Source organism: Phalangium opilio, unplaced genomic scaffold (assembly GCF_054372755.1).
Source record: "Phalangium opilio isolate 3A_F unplaced genomic scaffold, DU_Popi_V2 ptg000025l_1, whole genome shotgun sequence".
In the NCBI taxonomy this organism is placed as follows: Eukaryota; Metazoa; Arthropoda; class Arachnida; order Opiliones; family Phalangiidae; genus Phalangium; species Phalangium opilio.
This window is the reverse complement of record NW_028324156.1, coordinates 4,757,679-4,776,245: the sequence shown is the minus strand read 5'-3', so window position 1 is coordinate 4,776,245 and position 18,567 is coordinate 4,757,679. Positions and strand designations below refer to the sequence as shown.

General features: G+C 36.3%; 3 protein-coding genes across 5 annotated transcripts; 2 read left to right on the top strand and 1 right to left on the bottom strand.

The window, feature by feature from the left end:
- The first annotated feature begins 10 nt into the window (after positions 1 to 10).
- On the top strand, positions 11 to 5,591 carry LOC149691930 (protein Hook homolog 3-like). Of its 3 annotated transcripts, none has more exons than XM_089869403.1 (11): positions 11 to 278; positions 459 to 544; positions 620 to 692; positions 927 to 1,178; positions 1,253 to 1,494; positions 1,568 to 1,925; positions 2,007 to 2,171; positions 2,756 to 3,457; positions 4,049 to 4,120; positions 4,184 to 4,311; positions 5,117 to 5,591. In XM_089869403.1, the coding sequence occupies exons 1-11, from the start codon at positions 237 to 239 to the stop codon at positions 5,130 to 5,132; spliced, it is 2,136 nt and encodes a 711-aa protein (XP_089725529.1). In that variant the 5' UTR covers positions 11 to 236; the 3' UTR covers positions 5,133 to 5,591. The 3 variants fall into 3 exon arrangements, with proteins under 3 accessions (XP_089725529.1, XP_089725528.1, XP_089725530.1); XM_089869402.1 differs by having other exon boundaries at positions 4,517 to 5,591; XM_089869404.1 differs by lacking the exon at positions 5,117 to 5,591 and having other exon boundaries at positions 4,184 to 4,315.
- LOC149691929 (uncharacterized) lies at positions 5,386 to 7,093 on the bottom strand. Its single transcript, XM_089869406.1, has 3 exons — positions 6,370 to 7,093; positions 5,852 to 5,923; positions 5,386 to 5,778 (listed from the first exon to the last, which is right to left on the bottom strand). Exons 1-3 carry the CDS (start codon positions 6,899 to 6,901, stop codon positions 5,720 to 5,722), a joined length of 663 nt encoding a protein of 220 aa, XP_089725532.1. The 5' UTR covers positions 6,902 to 7,093; the 3' UTR covers positions 5,386 to 5,719.
- A 147-nt stretch (positions 7,094 to 7,240) lies between these two features.
- Positions 7,241 to 18,216, top strand: LOC149691928 (E3 ubiquitin-protein ligase RNF19A-like). Its single transcript, XM_089869405.1, has 10 exons — positions 7,241 to 7,399; positions 11,208 to 11,538; positions 11,684 to 12,096; positions 12,291 to 12,452; positions 12,776 to 13,123; positions 13,194 to 13,356; positions 13,431 to 13,545; positions 13,624 to 13,779; positions 14,447 to 14,732; positions 15,394 to 18,216. Exons 2-10 carry the CDS (start codon positions 11,209 to 11,211, stop codon positions 15,521 to 15,523), a joined length of 2,103 nt encoding a protein of 700 aa, XP_089725531.1. The 5' UTR covers positions 7,241 to 7,399; position 11,208; the 3' UTR covers positions 15,524 to 18,216.
- Positions 18,217 to 18,567: the final 351 nt, after the last annotated feature.

Sequence of the window (18,567 nt, the reverse complement as noted above, 5' to 3'; positions counted from 1 at the left end):
TTCTATAGCGCGAGCAGCCTGCGTCCGCGAGCCGCGTGATCCAGGGGGCTATGCTAGTCTTGATCTCCGACCATCCGACGACAAGCAAATAAAGGGCTTCTACTGCAACTGCAACTTGCGCTCGTTGTCGTTAATTAGTTACTTTTTTTAATTCATGAAATTTTGTATCTAATGGAACGCTGATTAGCTAACTACTAATTAATTAAAGTTGCCGAAGAGGATTTACATTCTTTAAAATGAGCAATATGGAGGGAATCGCTGACAGTCTGATAACTTGGGTAAGCCTTGGCCTGTTTTTTTTTTTTTTTTTTGCAAGGAAGGAAGATTAGAAATTTAATGGTCATTTAATAATAATAATACGTGTATAAGATAATCTACCAGTTCTTTGTGTGAAAAATATGATCTATATAAACTAATTACATATATTGATTAGAAATTTAAATTAAATCCCATATTAGATTAAAACGTTCAAAGTTGAGGCCCCTCACAGCACTGCTAGTGAACTTTCCGATGGTGTAGCGTTGGCGCAGGTGCTCGCTCAAATGTAAAAACACGTTAGATTTAGTACTTGCTTAAATAAATATTCAACTTTTAAAATAATCCTTTTAATAAACGATAGTGCGCCAGATTATTTCAATCCAATATGGCTATCAAAGCTAAAAACAGCGTCACCTGATAATTGGAGGCTCAGGGTTTGTTTAAATTTTTAAATACTTTTTATAGACTAATGGCACCCCATGTTATTTCCCCATAGAGCTTAATACAGTAAAAGCCAGAGGGCTGCCATTACTCTATATACCCTAATAGACTAATGGCACCCCATGTTATTTCCCCATAGAGCTTAATACAGTCGAAGGCATAGGGCTGCCATTACCCTATAGTGACTTTAAAAATGAGAAATAATAATTTTAAACTGTATTATATAGCAAAGCAATCTAAAAAAGGTGCTTAAAGGCATTCTAGATTATAATATGGAGATATTAGGTCAACAAATAATGGATTATCAGATCCCAAATATCAATGAAATTGCTGAGAAGCAAGACTCCAGCCAATTGGCTCGTCTATTGCAACTTATTTTAGGATGTGCTGTAAATTGCGCTAAAAAACAAGTATACATTGAAGCAATTTTGGGTTTAGAAGAAAATGTGCAACAAGTTGTTATGAATGCTATTCAAGAGGTATCGGATGTTTATTTTCTTCCTAAAGTAAAAACTAACTGTACTTAAATATTAAAGTAATTTAAATCTTTTAGCTAATTATGACAGAAGTTCCTACGGCCGTAGCTCCCGATTCTTACTTAGAACTGAACGAACAAGTTAAAAAAACAACCCATGATCTTCAAATAGCTAATGACGCTAGAGAACAAATAACTGCGCGCTGTCACGAACTTGACATGCAAGTTGCGATTCTACAGGAAGAAAAAAACGCTCTAATCCTCGAAAATGAGAAACTTAGTGATAAACTTAATCACATTGAAAGTCTGGAAGATCCGAGGTTTGTTAGAAACTTTAGAAACAAATTTTAATTTCTTAAGATTCTTAATTCACGAGTAAACAAACAAATTTAGCACTGTGGCTGGGAGACGATTCCAACAAATGCAGCATAAACTTAACATTCTTCAAGACGAGGTCTTTAATCTCGAAACTGCTAGAGATGAATATAAAGCGAAGGTTGAGTTGTTGGAAAAAGAGCTAACTGATTTGCAAGGCAAAAATGACGAATTCAGTAAATCAGCGGAGATTGCTAGAGCCCTGAGGGATGAATTAGACGTGTTAAAGCATAAAGCCGATAAAGTTGAACTTTACGAAAACACAATCGAATCGTATAAAAAGAAATTAAGTGACCAAAGTGATCTGAAACGACAAATAAAGAAATTGGAGGAGAAAAATGCGTTTTACGTGGAAAAAAATTTGGAATTAGAAGAAGTAACGTCCTTTAGTATTGTGGCCTATTTTTCGCCTACTAATAAAATTTTATTGACCCTGACTACCTGACTATTATTTTAGGAAATGAAAAAAACTGCCCAATTAAAAACCCAGATGGAATCGTTTAAGAAACAAACTCAAGAATTGAACACAAAATTATTCGAGGAAACTCGAAAAGCAGACAAATGTCAGTTTGAAGCGAAACGATTCTCGGAAAAATTGGATGCACTTCAGAAAGAGAAAGATGTAAATATTAAATAATATTTTTAAAGGGAGGGTGAAGTAGAAAATCAAGTGATTTTTTATTGATTCTTCTACTAATTATAAGACCAGTCTGCATAGTGAAACATTCAGGAAATACCAATTCCGAATGATTTTAAAATTCAAATTAGGTTCAGATTTTAAGGATAATTTTAAACAAGGACTTCCGACCAATCGCGTAACGCCCTGCCTTTTTATTAACAAAATTCTCGTGGCACGTTCCAGGTTGAATGAAATTTATCACGAGATTTGATAAAATTCGCGCGCGACGTGACAATCGTGGCGCAAGACATGGAACGTGCCACGAGAATTTTGTTAATAAAAAGGCAGGGCGTTACGCGATTGGTCGGAGGACCTTCTTTAAAATTATATTTCAAATCTGAACCTAATTTGAAATAATTTTAAAATCATTCGGAGCTGGTATTTCCTGAATGTTTCACTATGCAGACTGGTCTTATAATTGGTAGAAGAATCGATAAAAAATCACTTGATTTTCTACTTCACCCTCCCTTTAAAACACTCCAAATTTAATTTAATTATATTCCCCAACTAATTTTAATTAATCACAGAGATTAATTAGCGAAAGAAACACCATGAGAGAAACAATAGAAGAATTGAAGTGTTTTCAAGTTCAAATAGAAAACGAAGAGATGAGAGAAGGAAATGGAAATAAGAGAACTGAAGGTTCAATCTCGGATGTTGACGTTATCGATGGAGTTAATCCCGAGATCAAAGAAAAATTAATCCGATTAACTCACGAAAATATGAAATTACGTCAAAATACGGCGGATGAACAACAATTAACTTTCCTTCAAGCGCTTTTAGATGATACAAAGTCACGTTTGAGTGAATTGGAAACAGAAAATAGATTGGCCAATCAACGCATTATGGAATTGGAGGGAAATATTCAGGATTTACAGGAAAATCAGGCGGCCAGCAATACCAGCGTCGGAGCTGATTTACGAAAACAAATGGGAATGTTAGCCAGAAAATTGGAAGAAACTGAATTAGAATTGGAACAGAAGAAAACTAACGTGGAAAGGGTTGAAAGTGAAAGTTTGGATAAAGATCAAAAATTGGCCGCTGCTCAAGATTTATTATTAAGGAAAGAAGAAGAAATAAAGGATTTAATAGAAAAGAATGAAAGATATAAGAAATGCGTTGAAAAAGCTAAACACGTCATGAAAAACCTTGACCAAAATGAAAGCCCCGATATAATTGTTCTCAAAAATCAGTTACACGAAAAGGAAAAGTTAATCGCTAACCTAGAGGTGACTTAATTAAATCATTTAGTATTATTTAATCTTATTTTAAAGGGAGGGTGAAGAAGAAAATCAAGTGATTTTTTATCGATTCTTCTACTAATTATAAGACCAGTCTGCGTAGTCAAACATTCAGGAAATACCAACTCCGAATGGTTTTAAAATTCAAATTAGGTTCAGATTTTAAGGATTTTTTAAACAAGGACTGCCGACCAATCGCGTAACGCCCTGCCTTTTTCTTAACAAAATTCTCGTGGCACGTTCCGTGTTGAATGAAATTTATCACGAGATTTAATAAAATTAGGCGCGCGACGTGACAGTCGTTTCGCGAGACACGGAACGTGCCACGAGAATTTGGTTAACAAAAAGGCAGGGCGTTACGCGATTGGTCGGAGGGGCTTATTTAAAATTATCCTTAAAATCTGAACCTAATTTGAATTTTAAAATCATTCGGAGCTGGTATTTCCTAAATGTTTGACTATGCAGACTGGTCTTATATTTAGTAGAAGAATCGATAAAAAATCACTTGATTTTCTACTTCACCCTCCCTTTAAATAATATTTAATCTGTGTTAATTATTAATTTATTAATTTAATTCAGAGAGAATCGCAGAAAGAGGCTGCTATGAGAGAATACGAATCGCAGCTTTTAACCTCGGCATTTTACAACATGGTAAATTAAATTAAATCGTTTAGGAAACATTAATTAGTCCCTCAAATTATTTAATTAATTTAGGGTGCTCAACTTCAAAGAAAAACGGCTGAAGAAAGAATGCGTCAAATATCTCCTCAACCTCAAACATTTCTTTCCAGGCAACGTCAGGCAACTTCTAAACGTTTAAATATACCAAGTGTTGCCACAAGGTAAAAAAAAATAAATTTATTTCTTACACCCACGCTTGCAACATATTCCTCTTGTTGTCTCTAACCTTTAACCGCTATTAACTCTTCTTAACCAAATTAATTAAGTTAAAATTTTGCCATTTGAATGAATTTTAATTATTTATTATTTAATTGACATCATTTACCTTATTTTTCTCTCTCTCGTTTATTTTTTTCCATTTTCCAGCGAGTTCTTTGAATATTAAGACTTAAGAGCAACTATACCAATTCTAATTCCTACGTTACGTTTAAAAAACATTAATTTACCGCATGGCCTTTTAAAAACAAACCCCTTTTTCTTATTAATTAATGTCTGGATTTAATTTAATTCATTTTTATTACCAAAATAATTAATAAGCGAATCCCGCAAACGCAATGTTGCATGATGATTACTGATTAGTTACTAGTTAATTTAATTTTAGAGCAATTTGAACTGTTTTTGCGAGAGCAATTAAATTAAGGACTAAATAAGATATATATTTTTAATGAATTTTACAAATTATATATATAGTTAATTATAATTAATTAATTATTTAACTAATTAGCATGATTTTTTTGGGTTAATTAGCGAATGATATATATTATTAAGTGCCTTTGAAGTTTGAACTTGTTTGAAGTTTTAAAACGTGTATTAAATTTTAAAAAGTTAATGAAGGAAGTTTAATTAATTCTTATTGTCATAAATTTATTAATTTGAATAATTTCGTGTTTAATTTGTAGTAATTATGTTCCCATACCTTTTTAATTAGTTTAATTATGTTATTTAATTATATACAAAACGCGTTAGGCTTTGGAAACGGTGAGGTCTTCAAAAATAACGTAACGAACTAACGATGTTGAAATTGCTAAAGGAAGTGAAAACAAAACAACGTTGATTTGACTTCTTCTTAAGTCGGATTTAAATTAATTAAATATAATTAATAATTATGGTACTTATGTATTAGATTATGAAGATAGATTTAATTGTAATTAAAAATAATTAAAAATATTGTAAATAATGTAAAAAAAGAAAAGAAAGAAATGTTGAAGGGAGAAAGTAACGATAAACAGACACAATTAGTAGAAACAGAGAGTTGTTTTATTCAGTATTATTTGCGTGAACAATGTTAATTTTTCATTTTTTAATCAATTAATTTGATACATTTAACGATTAGGAAGCCCAAAGAGTTATAGTTCATTAGTACTAAATTTATTAATTATAAAAAAACGTGTAGTGGCCTTTAATTATTTTTTAATTGATTAAAAAGAAACTAACAAAGCAATTGCGATTGATAATTAATTTAATTTAATTTTAATTTTAATTTGATGATAACAAATGCTATGTAAAACATCTCACTATAGTTAAACATTTTTGATTGAAAGACAATTTATACTTTTTTTTGGGATAAATTTAAAGACAACGATTACGACAAGGTGTTTGGTCCACGTTTAACCGCATTTGAATTGAATCTGAAATTCAATTGAAGAAGTAGGTTGATCCAATGATTTTAATTAACTTTGAAAAGTTAATTAATTAATTTACCTGAGAGTTGAACGTGACTAGGTAGAATGATGTTCTTCCATTCATCCGAACCATCGCAACAGTCACAAATTCCTGGTGACAAATTTTAACGGTGAATTGTTATTTAAAGGAAAATTACAAATAAATTAAACTTAAAATATTTTAAAAGAATAAATTGTCTGTTATTAAAACATAATTAGTCTTAAAAACAATGAAGGATTATTGCGCCATCCGCCATTGGTTTAGTGGCGTCTGCTAAACTGAACCGCTCCCCCTACCTCTCAGTCTGTGAGAATTAAACCAATCACAGTGGGATAAGAGGTTCGGTTTAGCAGACGCCACTAAATCAATGGCCGATGGCGCAGTAGTCCTTGATTATTTTTAAGACTAATTATTTTGTAATAACAGACAATTTATTCTTTTATAATATTTTTCCTTTTATATTTCAAAAAAATGCCGTTTTTTAAGGAATAATGTTATGTTATCTGTAATTTTCCTTTAAATAAAAATGGTTATTTAAGGAATGAAGTAATATTTACCATCATTTACTCGACTAGATGGAACAGAGACTGGATTTGGCAAAAGTGGATCCTGAAAGGTGCAATAAAACCTTCCATTAGCGCAGGCATTTGTACTTGGCTCATCAGAGGAGTCTTCGCAATCGCAATAATCATCGTTAACTCGATCAAAAGGTATTTCCAAATTTCCTAATACGCAACGAAATACCGTCCTTTGCGAATAAAGCTCTTGGTTTTTGGGTAAAACTCCTAAAGTTCTTTTAACGTAGACTGGTTGTTTCTCGCCTTCATTGGGCGGGCTTTCATTTTCTCGTTTTACGCGATCGGCTTCTTCGTAAGCGGCGCGTCGCCTGGCTATGTCCATGTCAAAGTGATCGTCCGCTTTTTCGTATTCCCTAAAGTTCTTTCTAAAGCCATTGTTTCTTCTAGCTAGTTCTCTACCTAGTTGATTGACCGAGAAAATTTGGTATATCAAAAAGACCACTCCGAATAGAAGCAACACCACGAAAAACTCTTTCCTTCGAAGAAGACGTCTGACGATAAGTTTGCCCATTTTTAAAGAGTTTTTTTGCCATTTGGCTGCCCAAAAATTACTTTACGTTGCAAAAAATCATTCAATAAAATTGATTTTATCTTTAACTACTTAAGATAATATTAAAAATTCATTATTCAACATAGGAGAAACGCGAAACAGCCGGCCGTACGACAAGCGATAGAACGTAATAAGTCATAAGAAAATCAGAAAAGTTCTTACAAAATCTATGTCAGAACTTTAAGAATTCTGCCCTTTCTAAGTTGCAGAATTTAAATTCTTAGCAAAGTAACAGAATTCTGTCTAGCTAGACGCGTCCTTGAGAACCGCCCAGTGTTACGTAGGGGATGACGTTGCTAATTGGCTTGGCAAGTTGGCTGGCTTCATTATTTAGTTTTTTTTTTGTTATCGGACAACCGGGACAAGTACTCGAAGAATGGGACGCAAAATCGGATTGTAAAACTTTCTTAATCATAATTCCTTGTTTATATTTTCAAGAATACTTTGGGAATATTCGAGGTAAGCTAAAACCTTCTTTAAACCCTAATTTTCAGTATGAAAATCGGAAAATTAGCCTAGAATATTATAAAAGTAACAAAAGCTGGTAGATAAACAAAGGCTTAGTTTCAGATTTAGTTTTCTAAGCCTTGGTCAGTAATTGATGCCCTATGCATTTTCCCATACTACATTCCATCCAAATACCAATATTTTAACCTTTTACGTTTGTAATTATGCCCTTTAAATTAAAAAAATATTTATAGATCATAATAATTTTGAGAAATTCTGCTTTTTCTGCCTTCGTTTTGATGAGCAAAGCTATAATTTTTCATTTATTTAAGTTGAATCAGACTAATGTTTAGGCTAATTGCTTCATATGACTTGTGTCCTTCTAACTTTGTTCTTGAAACAATTATACTTGAAGGCTAATTAGATAATTAAGAGGCCCATTCTTAGAAGTTTAAACATTGATAATATATGCGCTTTAATTTTTAGAATTTTGTTTCAAGTATTTATGGGCAAACTTCAAAGTCTTTAGCATTTAGAGAGTTGAAAACACTGCATGTCTAAGTTCAGGGTGTGATAAATAAAATTCCTACGAAACGTTGTTAGTTATTTCAGATCCGTTTTGTTGTAATCCCCTCCAGGTGTTTAAATCTGGTGATCTATGTTGAAATTATTCTTGATTAGAAACTATAAGCCTAATTGGCAGTTCATGTTATCTTCCCATAGAGGAAGAACTGCCACTTTTATAATATTGCTAGCTTCAATTAAGCGCCTTTATTAATCAGTAACCAGAATTAATTTTATTGACTTCATATTAGTAATAAGATTTCTTTTAAATATAATCAATGACACAACACATTGAATGTTATGTTACTTTATATATAGGTTAAGGGGTTACCTAGAATCAATAATATTTATCATTGAGCTTAAAAAAATAAACAATTTTTTTTTTAAAACATTAATAACAATTTCAAAATACAAAATCCGCCAGTCGGGTCGGGGCGTTCCCTGTCCCAAAATTTACTGACACCTTCAAAATATACAAGGGTAAAATTTTGATCTAACAATATTTTTATTATTATTGGTAAATATTGCATTATTATTGCCAACTATAGCCATTAGGGCATGTCAAATGTCCTTAGGCATGTATAGTATTGCATTACTCTTTGTAATTAATTAGTCAAATGTTTAATCAGTTCTTACACCGTGAACTAGATAATCAATGGTGCTTATCAGTCTCTGATTAATAGCCTATTTTTATTGAAAAGGTCTGCGAAAATTCCCAAAACCTTTCGTTTACTAACCCCCCCCCCCACTCCCTCCTCCATCCCCTCAGCCGCGCTAGGATGAATTGACATTCTAGTTATTTTTTATTTCATTTCAAAGCCATTCTACCTAACCTACAGGGAAGATTTATCAGTTTTATTAGTGTTTACAATACTGGTAGAGAGAGAGAGATACTAGGCACACAACTACATTTTATTAAAAGAATTTAGCTAGGCATGAGTGAACTGGAAAATTTCGACAAATATTTCCTCAAACAATCCTTCTCCGCGTATAAGTAAACGCTTTCAGTTAGTTGACTGACTCATACACGCGAAATGAGATTTAATTTAGTAGGGTACTTTCCTTTTCGCGTTAGATGTTTTCAAACTCGAGTTTAAGGTAATGATGTTTTAGTAAATTAAAGGAAAAGTTCAAGTTACATAACATTATACCAAGAAGCGATATCTAGTTTACTAGGGAGAAGGTATAAAAATTTGCCATATTTATAGCTTTATCTCCAGTCCAAACGTAGGTCCGGAGTTAATCGCCGCCTCTAAATTACAACCAGTATCTTATTGATTTTTGAAAACTCACGTCAACGCGACGCGAATGACGAAAATTACGTATTTTCCGACTGAGGAGAGGCGAAATAGCCCGGCCTCCTTTTACATCACCCCCTTGTATTTTGAAAGGGGGACTGGGACTATGGCGCGCGAATACTTAGGCATCTTATACCTTCTCCCTAGTAAACTAGATATCCCTTCTTGATTATACCTTAAAAGGACTGCCATTTTCTAAATATAGTAGGAAAAATATTTAAAAATATATATATGATCTCTTATTACAAAATAATTAGTATTTAATTTATCTTAAAAACGAGGGCTACTGCGCCATCCGCCATTGATTTAGTGGCGTCTGCTATCCCGAACCTATTTTCCCCTTGCCTCTCTCAACCTGTGAAAATTCAACTAATCCCGTAGGGGTTTAGGGATTGGTTTAGCAGACACCACTAAAACAATGGCGGATGGCACAGTAGTCCTTGATTATTTTTAAGACAAATTAAATGCAAATTATTTTGTAATAAGATATCATTTATTTTTTAATATTTTTATATTTAGAAAAAGGCCGTTCTTTTAAGGTTTAATGCTATGGTACCTTATCTTTTCCTTTAAATTCTCTAGCTAGTAGCATAAGTTTATCATGCCTCTAAGTAGAGATATGGCTGCTACTCCTATGGCAATAGTGTTTGTCTGGCTCCCTTTAATGAACCCCTATACTCTCTCCGTATCATTTATCACCTCAACTTCAATACAAAATTGTACTGCCTAGCCTAGCGTTTCTTTTATCCCTTTTAGAATGTTTCAGGACTGAAACCGCCTCTCTCGCTCTCTCTCTCTCTCTCGTCTGAAACCGCCTCACTCTCTCTCTCTCTCTCGTCTGAAACCGCCTCTCTCTCTCTCTCTCTCGTCTGAAACCGCCTCTATCTCACGAGAGAGAGAGGGAATTGGGGTTTGCTTAAGTAAAATTCGTCCCCCCCCCCAATGCCTGCCTATATGAAACGTAAAAATCTCCTTTAGTCCATTGGATGATTTTTTTTCATGTTACCCATTGAAAATCGTTTCGACCGCTTGGTGGCTGCACCGCGACAGAAATTTCAAAATTTTTTCTCTTCGGATCTTAGAGCTATAGAGTGCTGTTAGTTGTGACGTCAGATCCAAGGTTAAACGTCACGAGTCTGCCTTTAGCAATGGGCGGCCATGACAGTTACCGTTTTTTCTTTATGGGAAAACAGCATGGGTGACGTCACACTGACGCTTCTGACAGCACTCTATACGAGTTCTGACGTCACAGTAGCCTGCGGAAGATGCCCAGTTGTAATCTTTATTTGTGTACTTAAAGGCATGATAAACTTATGCTAGTAGCTATATTTTTTGTTAATTTCATGTTTTGTTCAGTTTGTAGTGAGATAGAATCAAAGGTTAAGGGTTTGACAGTAGCCTGCGGAAGATGCCCAGTTGTAATCTTTATTTGTGTACTTAAAGGCATGATAAACTTATGCTAGTAGCTATATTTTTTGTTAATTTCATGTTTTGTTCAGTTTGTAGTGAGATAGAATCAAAGGTTAAGGGTTTGATAATTGTGAGAAATGTTCGTAAAAACAATAAGAGATCTATTATCGTGGGTCAAAGACTTTTTCGCGATTATTTGCCAAAGTCAATCACTTTGCCAACCTCTGTAGATTTTTGTTTATGTTTACTAATTTTCCGTCGAACAATTACAAAGTTAATAGAGGAGTAATATTTCTTTTCTGAAATTTTCGAGTCCTGTATAAAATAACCCCCGAATATTTAGAAGCATTTGGGCTAGTACATCCCCTTTGCGTTGTAACAAAACGTATTGTTTCAAAGTTGGTGTTCTGGTTGCCACCCCCGTGAAAATATGACCTCCTATATGTTTAAACTAAGTCTGAACTCGGTTTTATTACGTTTTAAGCCAATAAAAGTGTAAATTTGGAGTTGTTCGGTCGGGTTTAATTTGTGTGTTGCGGGATCTTCAGGATGAAGAAACAGTGGTCGGGCGAGCAAGAGGACCGAGTGTCCCATCGTTCTTCCTCGATGGCTTCAGCGGCGGCTTTTCACGCTAGAATCACTTCAATGGCCATGTCTGGACCTTCCAGCGTTAGCGGTGTCTCTCGGAAACACGGTTTTTCATTGCGACGCCTTTTCGGAGGCAACGCTTACGGAAGGAGCGGAGTGGCCGGTACCCCCAACAAGAACTCCATCGGTGTCGGCTCTGGAAGTAAAGCCGCGTTAGCCACGCACAGTTTGACAACAGAACCGGATAATCAGTCGGAAAATAGTTACTTGGGCTCAACCACGAATGAAAAAGTAATTGCATTGCTTTTTAGGGTTGATGTACTAGTCGCGCTTTGTTTTTGGGAGGTTTCCTACTGAGATTGTATAGAAAAATCGTTGTTTCGTGGGTAGCGTGTTGTAGGAGTGTCTGAAGAAAATTTTTGCCCCTCTTAATTAGGATGGAGGTGCCGCGGTTGGCGGCGGTAGAGGGCACAGAGAATCTTTCCGAATAGCGTTATCTAGCAATCGCAGTCAACAAAATCAGCAAGCCAATTGCACGAGCCAAACCCTTTCTTCCGATTCGGAATCAAACTCGTCCAGCGCTCGCATTGATATGCCTCATCCCCTGGCGGCGGGGGCCACTGCTCCGTCCGGACTTCCTAATATTTCCAGGGTGGACGGTGGTGGCCGAGTCATTCTTCCTCCCATTCAACACCAACATTCTATCGGTCAATTGGCCACGCTATTAGAATGTCCCTTATGCTTGTTGGAACTTCCACCCGAATGCTTCCCGGGCCTCGCCTCTTGCGAACATCGTGCCTGCTACGACTGCCTCCAGCAGTATCTCAAAATTGAGATCACGGAAAGCAGGTCCGAACAAAACAAAACTCTCAAAAAAATAGAGACAAACTTGAATGATCCATAGTCTGAGTATCTGTTGAAAAACCCTCTTAACAAACACGTGACCTATCCGGGATCATTCGAGTGTCCAAAAATCGGCGTTATCTATCGGGGTTAATGTTCTTTCTGCTTCTTCTTTTTTTCTTCTCGCGATTTTTGTACAGGGTAAATATTTCTTGTCCTCATTGCTCAGAGCCTCTTCATCCGAATGACATTAGAATGGTATTAAACGACGAATTAATGATGGCCAAGTACGAGGAATTCCTCTTACGAAGAGTATTGGTAACTGAACCCGATATTAGGTGGTGTCCAGCTCCCGATTGCGGGTACGTTGTCACTTTGCAAGGCCATGGACCAGGCTGGGAAATAAGGATATTTTTTAAACTAGTCCTTTGGACCAGTGACGCCCTAGTGTCTGAAATCATTTACTGGTCTCCGGACTGGTCCCAGAATTTGCTCTCCAATAGATTTGCAATTAATAAACTGGTCCCGAGGACCATTAACCCCCACTTCTTGAATTAAAAAACTAGTCCAAGCAATTAATAAACTGGTTTTGGACCAGAGGACGTGTGCTATTTCCCAGCCTGCCATGGACCCACTCTCGCGTCTTACGGAACTGTCTTTCCTATTCTCTTTTTTTCTTCTTTAGTTACGCGGTGATAGCTAGCGGTTGCGCGGGTTGCCCAAAATTAAAGTGCGAGCGTCCTGGCTGCGAAACTTATTTTTGTTACCATTGCAAACAAGAATGGCATCCTAACCAAACTTGCGACAACGCTAGAGCCCAAAGAGCTCGTCATTCACCCAATCCACGATCGGCCTCCGTTTCTTTCAGTCAGGACTCCATAGCTCAGAGAGACGACATTAAAATGTGTCCGTGTTGCAAAGCCCTTATCGTCAAGATGGACGATGGCTCTTGCAACCATTTGACTTGCAGCGTTTGCGGCACAGAATTCTGTTGGCTTTGTATGAAAGAAATATCCGATCTTCACTACCTCAGGTAGTGTAATTAGGGATGCGATATTTGCGGGGAAATAGGATATTGAATAGTGTCGTGTATCATTTGGCAGCCCATCCGGTTGCACTTTTTGGGGTAAAAAGCCATGGAGTAGGAAGAAAAAGATTCTATGGCAATTAGGAATGTTAGTCGGAGCTCCCGTAGGTATCGCTTTAATCGCTGGTATCGCGGTACCGGCGATTATAATTGGTGTTCCAGTATGGGTTGGACGAAAGGTACGTTAAGTCTCCTAACCCGTTCCCAATGGTCAATGTACTTAATATAATTATATTCGCGGTGTTACTATCAGCTTTTTGCCAGATATAATAGACAGAATAGTAACAAACACACTAGGAACTTGGTTGTTTCGAGCGGAGTCATGGCTTCAATTTTAGTTTCGCCCATGTTAGCCGCCATTGCAGTTGGTACGGTACAAGTACTAGTACTAGCGTGTTGCTTGACATTCGGGGTAATATTAATACATTACGTACTTATCATCGTAGGAATTGGCGTTCCCATCCTCTTAGCTTACGTTTACGGAGTCGTGCCAATATCTCTCTGTCGTAGCGGAGGTTGCGGCGTGACCACTTCCGCTTCCGGTGTCAGAATAGAATTTGACGAAGAGAATGATATAGGAATTGGAAGTAGTTTAGCCGCCGGTGAGTTTTTAGATAGTTTCTAGCTTCTTTATTTAGGGTGATATGAGGTAAGATGGAGTGGAAATCATGATGGGCGACTTGCGGCATGCGCTGAAACTCTCCCAGTGTACCTCGCGCACGCCCCTATCCTTCGGTAGGCGATTTTTAAGCGCTGCCGCGTTGCGCCGTTGTATTTCTATGAGAACTATAGCTTCTATTTTTAAGACTGAGGGGGCGTCCTTTACAATTCCGTACTGTACGACCCTACGACCCTACCCAAAAGCTGAGGACTTAGGTGCCCTTCCATAGGTGGGGGTACGGAGATAATGTTATGGGTAGGGGAGTTTTCCACTCCATCCCGCTCTTCTTTAAGCTTTATAGAGTGCTGTCAGTTGTGACGTCAGATCCAAGGTTAAACGTCACGAGTCTGCCTTTAGCAATGGGCGGCCATGACAGTTACCGTTTTTTCTTTATGGGAAAACAGCATGGGTGACGTCACACTGGCGCTTCTGACAGAACTCTATAGAGCTATCTCAGTTGTGACGTCACGGGCTTAGCTCTGGTAGTTGTCGGCCATGTCTGGAACCGCTTCCGTTCTATGGCCACGCAAATAGCGTGAATGACGTCGCAATAAGGCTTCTGAGATAGTTCTATTGATGGTAAGTCAGTGACACTCTACGCTTATTAGATGGTGTCAGCGTAGACACGGCCGTCAGCCATCGTGGAGTCAATCCCAGTATTGGAGAAGTTTCCTTTCAAATGTCAACTAGTTTAAGCCTCGGTAGCGGATGTCATTTGGAACGCGTCGGATACGTTAGAGAACGGGAAAGTGATCGAGAGAGCGCGAGTAATACGGCTATCGCGGGTCATAGTTTGACTGGCAGTATCGCCAGCGCTTCTATCGTCGGAGCCTCGTCTTCTTGCGGAAATACAGTTGCCATTTCTAATCCTAACAACCTGAACAGTAACCATAAGTGAGTATTACGCTTCTTTTTTATTTATTTCTAAGCGTAATTGCGGATAGGACATCGTCTGGTCGTGGTTGCTCGCTTGCTCGCTCGCTTGCGCGCGTTATGGATAGGACATCGTCGTGGTTGCTCGCTCGCTTGCGCGCGTTAAGCTTTGTCCACATTGAACTCGCGTTCGCGTGTTCGCGCCTTCGTCTATTCGCATCTTCGCAACAGATCACGAAAAAAATTTGCACTTCTGTTCTGATACACGCAAAAAATTTGCTTTTCCCATTCTGAGAGCCAATAAAGTTTGAGCAATCATTGCGCCATCTGCCCTTCTCCATCGACGTTGTCCAAAGAAAAGAACGAAACTTATCGCCCCTGCCTTCCTCTCGTCTGTGATTGGTGCTTTTCTCGCGAAGGCGCGAAATTCTTGGCCTAGTTGCGAGAAATTTGTATCTTCGCGAGTTGAGGACGCAAAGTAGCGAAAACCCAATGTGGACAGTAACGCGATCTTTCAAACAAGCAAAGCGAAGATGCGAATTCGCAAAATGTGTCAGTCTGGACAGGCCTTTATGGATAGGACATCGTCGTGGTTGCTCGCTCGCTCGCTTGCTTGCGCGCGTTATGATACTTGTAAGATTGGTTGAAATACCCCTTTTTCTAAATAAATAAACAACCAAAGGCTGGAGGTGCAAGCGGATGTGGCGAATTCAAACAAGAGACTAAGTCTAACGAGCGAAACGGCTTCGGCCACTGTCAGTTTAAGCGAACGTTCCGCTAACATCTCGATGGCTGATGAAACCAGTTCGTGAATGCCTTAAACACAATCGCACTCTCGTTCCAAACAAAAACAATGATCTTAATTGAGTCGTAAAAGTGTTAAAGTGAATCCTTTAAATTAATTAATGATTGACTAATTAAAAAAAGAAAAAAAAAGAAAAAACAATTAGCGCGCTACGAAAATAAATAAATAATTAATTTGAGGCGAGGTCCTGAGTGAAACTTTTTCGGGTCAAAAACCAAAACAAAAAATAAATAATTATAAAATTAATTATAGAGAGAGAAAGAAAGTAATTTGATGATGAAATTAATTCCCCCCTCCCACTTTTTACTACGAGAATTTTACAAAATCCTTTACTATGGTAATTAAGAAAATTAAAATAATAAATACGCCGCCGGGGGTCGGAGGTCAAAAACAAAAGTACGGGGATAGGGTTTATATGTATCGTATTTGGGTACATATTTTTCAAATACCGTTTTTAATTAAAATTAAATTCTCCCCTATTAATATCAGTTTTTAAATTAATTATGATTTTTTTTTTTCAAAATTGATTAAATAAATAATAATTTAAAAAAAAATCATTAAAAGACCCTTATAGTACTTAAAAAAAAAAGAAATTAAATACCATCCAAGATGGCTACGGTATTAAATTAATTATCTAATTACAATAAATTAAATCTAATTATTTGGTAATATTCTAAACCGTTACCAAAATAATGATTTCCTATTCAGAATTAATATTAATTAAATTAATTTTAATTGATATTAAAAAAATACGGCGACCATAAGCGCGCTTTAAATATATGCCTTGAACGACAAACAAACTGCATTCATTTTTAAGCTTTGCTCAAAAAAAAAATACAACTGCGCAAAATTTCAAAAACATTTTCTGGACTAAAGAAATATAATCCCAGTGAGATATTAAAAAAAAATTCAGAAATAGGCGAAAAATAGGCTAAAAACGTACGCTATAGTTATAATAAACGTTTTGGTCCCTTCCTTTAATTAAAGGGAAAATTATTATAAACAATGAAAAAACTACGCGACGCGCCACAAACAAAGAAGTAAACAAAAAAAAATAATATTTGCATCGAATTTATTTATCGTGCCAAAAGAAAATATATATCTCTGTTTTTTCAAAGTAAGTAAGTTACCTACGTCAAATAAAAACAAGAAAAACGGATTTGTCTCGCTCGGTTTGGTTGCATCAAGGTAATTATATAAATATTTATATTATAAAAACAAACAAATACATTTAGGGCTACGCTAATTAATTAATTAATTAACGCATTTTATATATATACATAAATAATTAAACAACAAATTAAGAAGACCCCCCCAGTTTTGAATAAACAAAGTCGTATTATAATTAATTACCGACGGTTAACCGCCGCAACGGCCGCCGGGTATGCGGGAAAGTACGTATGTGCCAAGTGGCTTCATTAAAGCCTCTATGCATTGGGATGGATGATTAAAACCTTAACTAAAAAAGTGTTTACATACATACAATTTAACAAGCCCACATTTTGCCTTATATCCCCCTGAACTAAGATGAAACAAAAAAATAAAAATAAGAAGTAAAAAGTAACTTTGGGTGGGGAATCAACGTAAACTCCTCTTTAGGTGTCGAAAAAACAAGGTTTGTTATTAAACGCCGCCGCTACTGCTGCTGCTTATTTCAGTATCGGTATTTATAAAATCAAGGTTAACCCACGTAATGATTAAATAATTATATTTAAATAGAGTTAATAATCCTAATTCCCACGCAAGGGAGGGTGAAGTAGAAAATCAAGTGATTTTTATTTTTTATCGATTCTTCTACTAATTTTAAGACCAGTCTGCTATGTCAAACATTCAGTAAATACCAGCTCCGAATGATTTTAAAATTCAAACTAGGTTCCGATTTTAAGGATAATTTTAAACAAGCCCCTCCGACCAATCGCGTAACGCCCTGCCTTTTTGTTAACAAAATTCTCGTGGCACGTTCCATGTCTCGCGCCACGATTGTCACGTCGCGCGCCTAATTTTATCAAATCTCGTGATAAATTTCATTTGACACTTAACGTACGTGCCACGAGAATTTTGTTAATGAAAAGGCAGGGCGTTACGCGATTGGTCGGAGGTCCTTCTTTAAAATTATCCTTAAAATCTGAACCTAATTTGAATATTAAAATCATTCGGAAGTATTTCCTGAATGTTTGACTATGCAGACTGGTCTTATAATTAGGAGAAGAATCGATAAAAAAATCACTCGTTTTTCTATTTCACCCTCCCTTTAACAAACATAGGCTTTGTTATGAAAGAAACAGCTCCGGTAACTTATAAGTATTTTTTGTGTTTATAAATAAAACCTCTCGTATAATTTTTTTTTTTTTTTGAGAACGATCGCATTGTTTTTATAATGCTTCCTTTTTTCTTTTTTTTTTTGGACGCGTTGTTTTCGATTATCGATAAACATTTTTAATCTTACCTACCCCCCCCCCTTTCCCGGTTTAAACTAATTTAGCGATGAAATTTGTTTTAATTTTCCCCCGCTTATGGACTGAAATATGTAAATATATATAATAACTCTAAATTAAGCTGTGGCGCAGTTTAAGTGTAGTCGATGAAATACAAAACATACAAGTAAAGCAAAAACATTGCTATCAAAAATGTATAAAAAAAAAACACAGATGATTATCTGTATTTTTGACACAGCTACTTGTAATAAAAATTTTCACTGTACTTTTTGTGACTCCCCTTTTTGGGACGTAAGTACATCTGCGGCGGACAATACTAGTATTGTTCGACCATGGAGTGTAGCGCTTGGTGGTAGGATTGAAGCGGTGGTTTCTATCATAAGTTTATAAGATATGTTCCATAAGTATGACACTTACTATAATTCGTAATGCTAGACTTACTGAATACTGAGAGCTAGTTCGACATGCGAGAATTAGCTACACTCGGCCTCTACAAGCGTCGCTTTACGAGAATCTATGACGTTTCACCTACGTAACAAGCTCTCAGTAACCAGTGACAAATTTATGGAACATATCTTATGATCTTATGAACTTATAGGGAGCTAACAACTGGCTA

What these genes read in the sequence shown, in the direction of transcription:
- LOC149691928 (XM_089869405.1), top strand. Translation starts at nt 11,209, where the DNA reads ATGAAGAAACAGTGGTCGGGCGAGCAAGAGGACCGAGTGTCCCATCGT. An exon ending in TGTCCAGCTCCCGATTGCGG is followed by an intron (nt 12,453 to 12,775) that starts GTACGTTGTCAC and finishes TTTCTTCTTTAG; the next exon opens with TTACGCGGTGATAGCTAGCG. An exon ending in TGGAAGTAGTTTAGCCGCCG is followed by an intron (nt 13,780 to 14,446) that starts GTGAGTTTTTAG and finishes TACGCTTATTAG; the next exon opens with ATGGTGTCAGCGTAGACACG.
- LOC149691930 (XM_089869402.1), top strand. Translation starts at nt 237, where the DNA reads ATGAGCAATATGGAGGGAATCGCTGACAGTCTGATAACTTGG. An exon ending in GCGCAGGTGCTCGCTCAAAT is followed by an intron (nt 545 to 619) that starts GTAAAAACACGT and finishes AATAAACGATAG; the next exon opens with TGCGCCAGATTATTTCAATC. An exon ending in CACTTCAGAAAGAGAAAGAT is followed by an intron (nt 2,172 to 2,755) that starts GTAAATATTAAA and finishes AATTAATCACAG; the next exon opens with AGATTAATTAGCGAAAGAAA.
- LOC149691929 (XM_089869406.1), bottom strand. Translation starts at nt 6,901, where the DNA reads ATGGGCAAACTTATCGTCAGACGTCTTCTTCGAAGGAAAGAGTTTTTC. An exon ending in ATCTAGTCGAGTAAATGATG is followed by an intron (nt 5,924 to 6,369) that starts GTAAATATTACT and finishes ATTTGTCACCAG; the next exon opens with GAATTTGTGACTGTTGCGAT. An exon ending in TAGTCACGTTCAACTCTCAG is followed by an intron (nt 5,779 to 5,851) that starts GTAAATTAATTA and finishes ATTGAATTTCAG; the next exon opens with ATTCAATTCAAATGCGGTTA.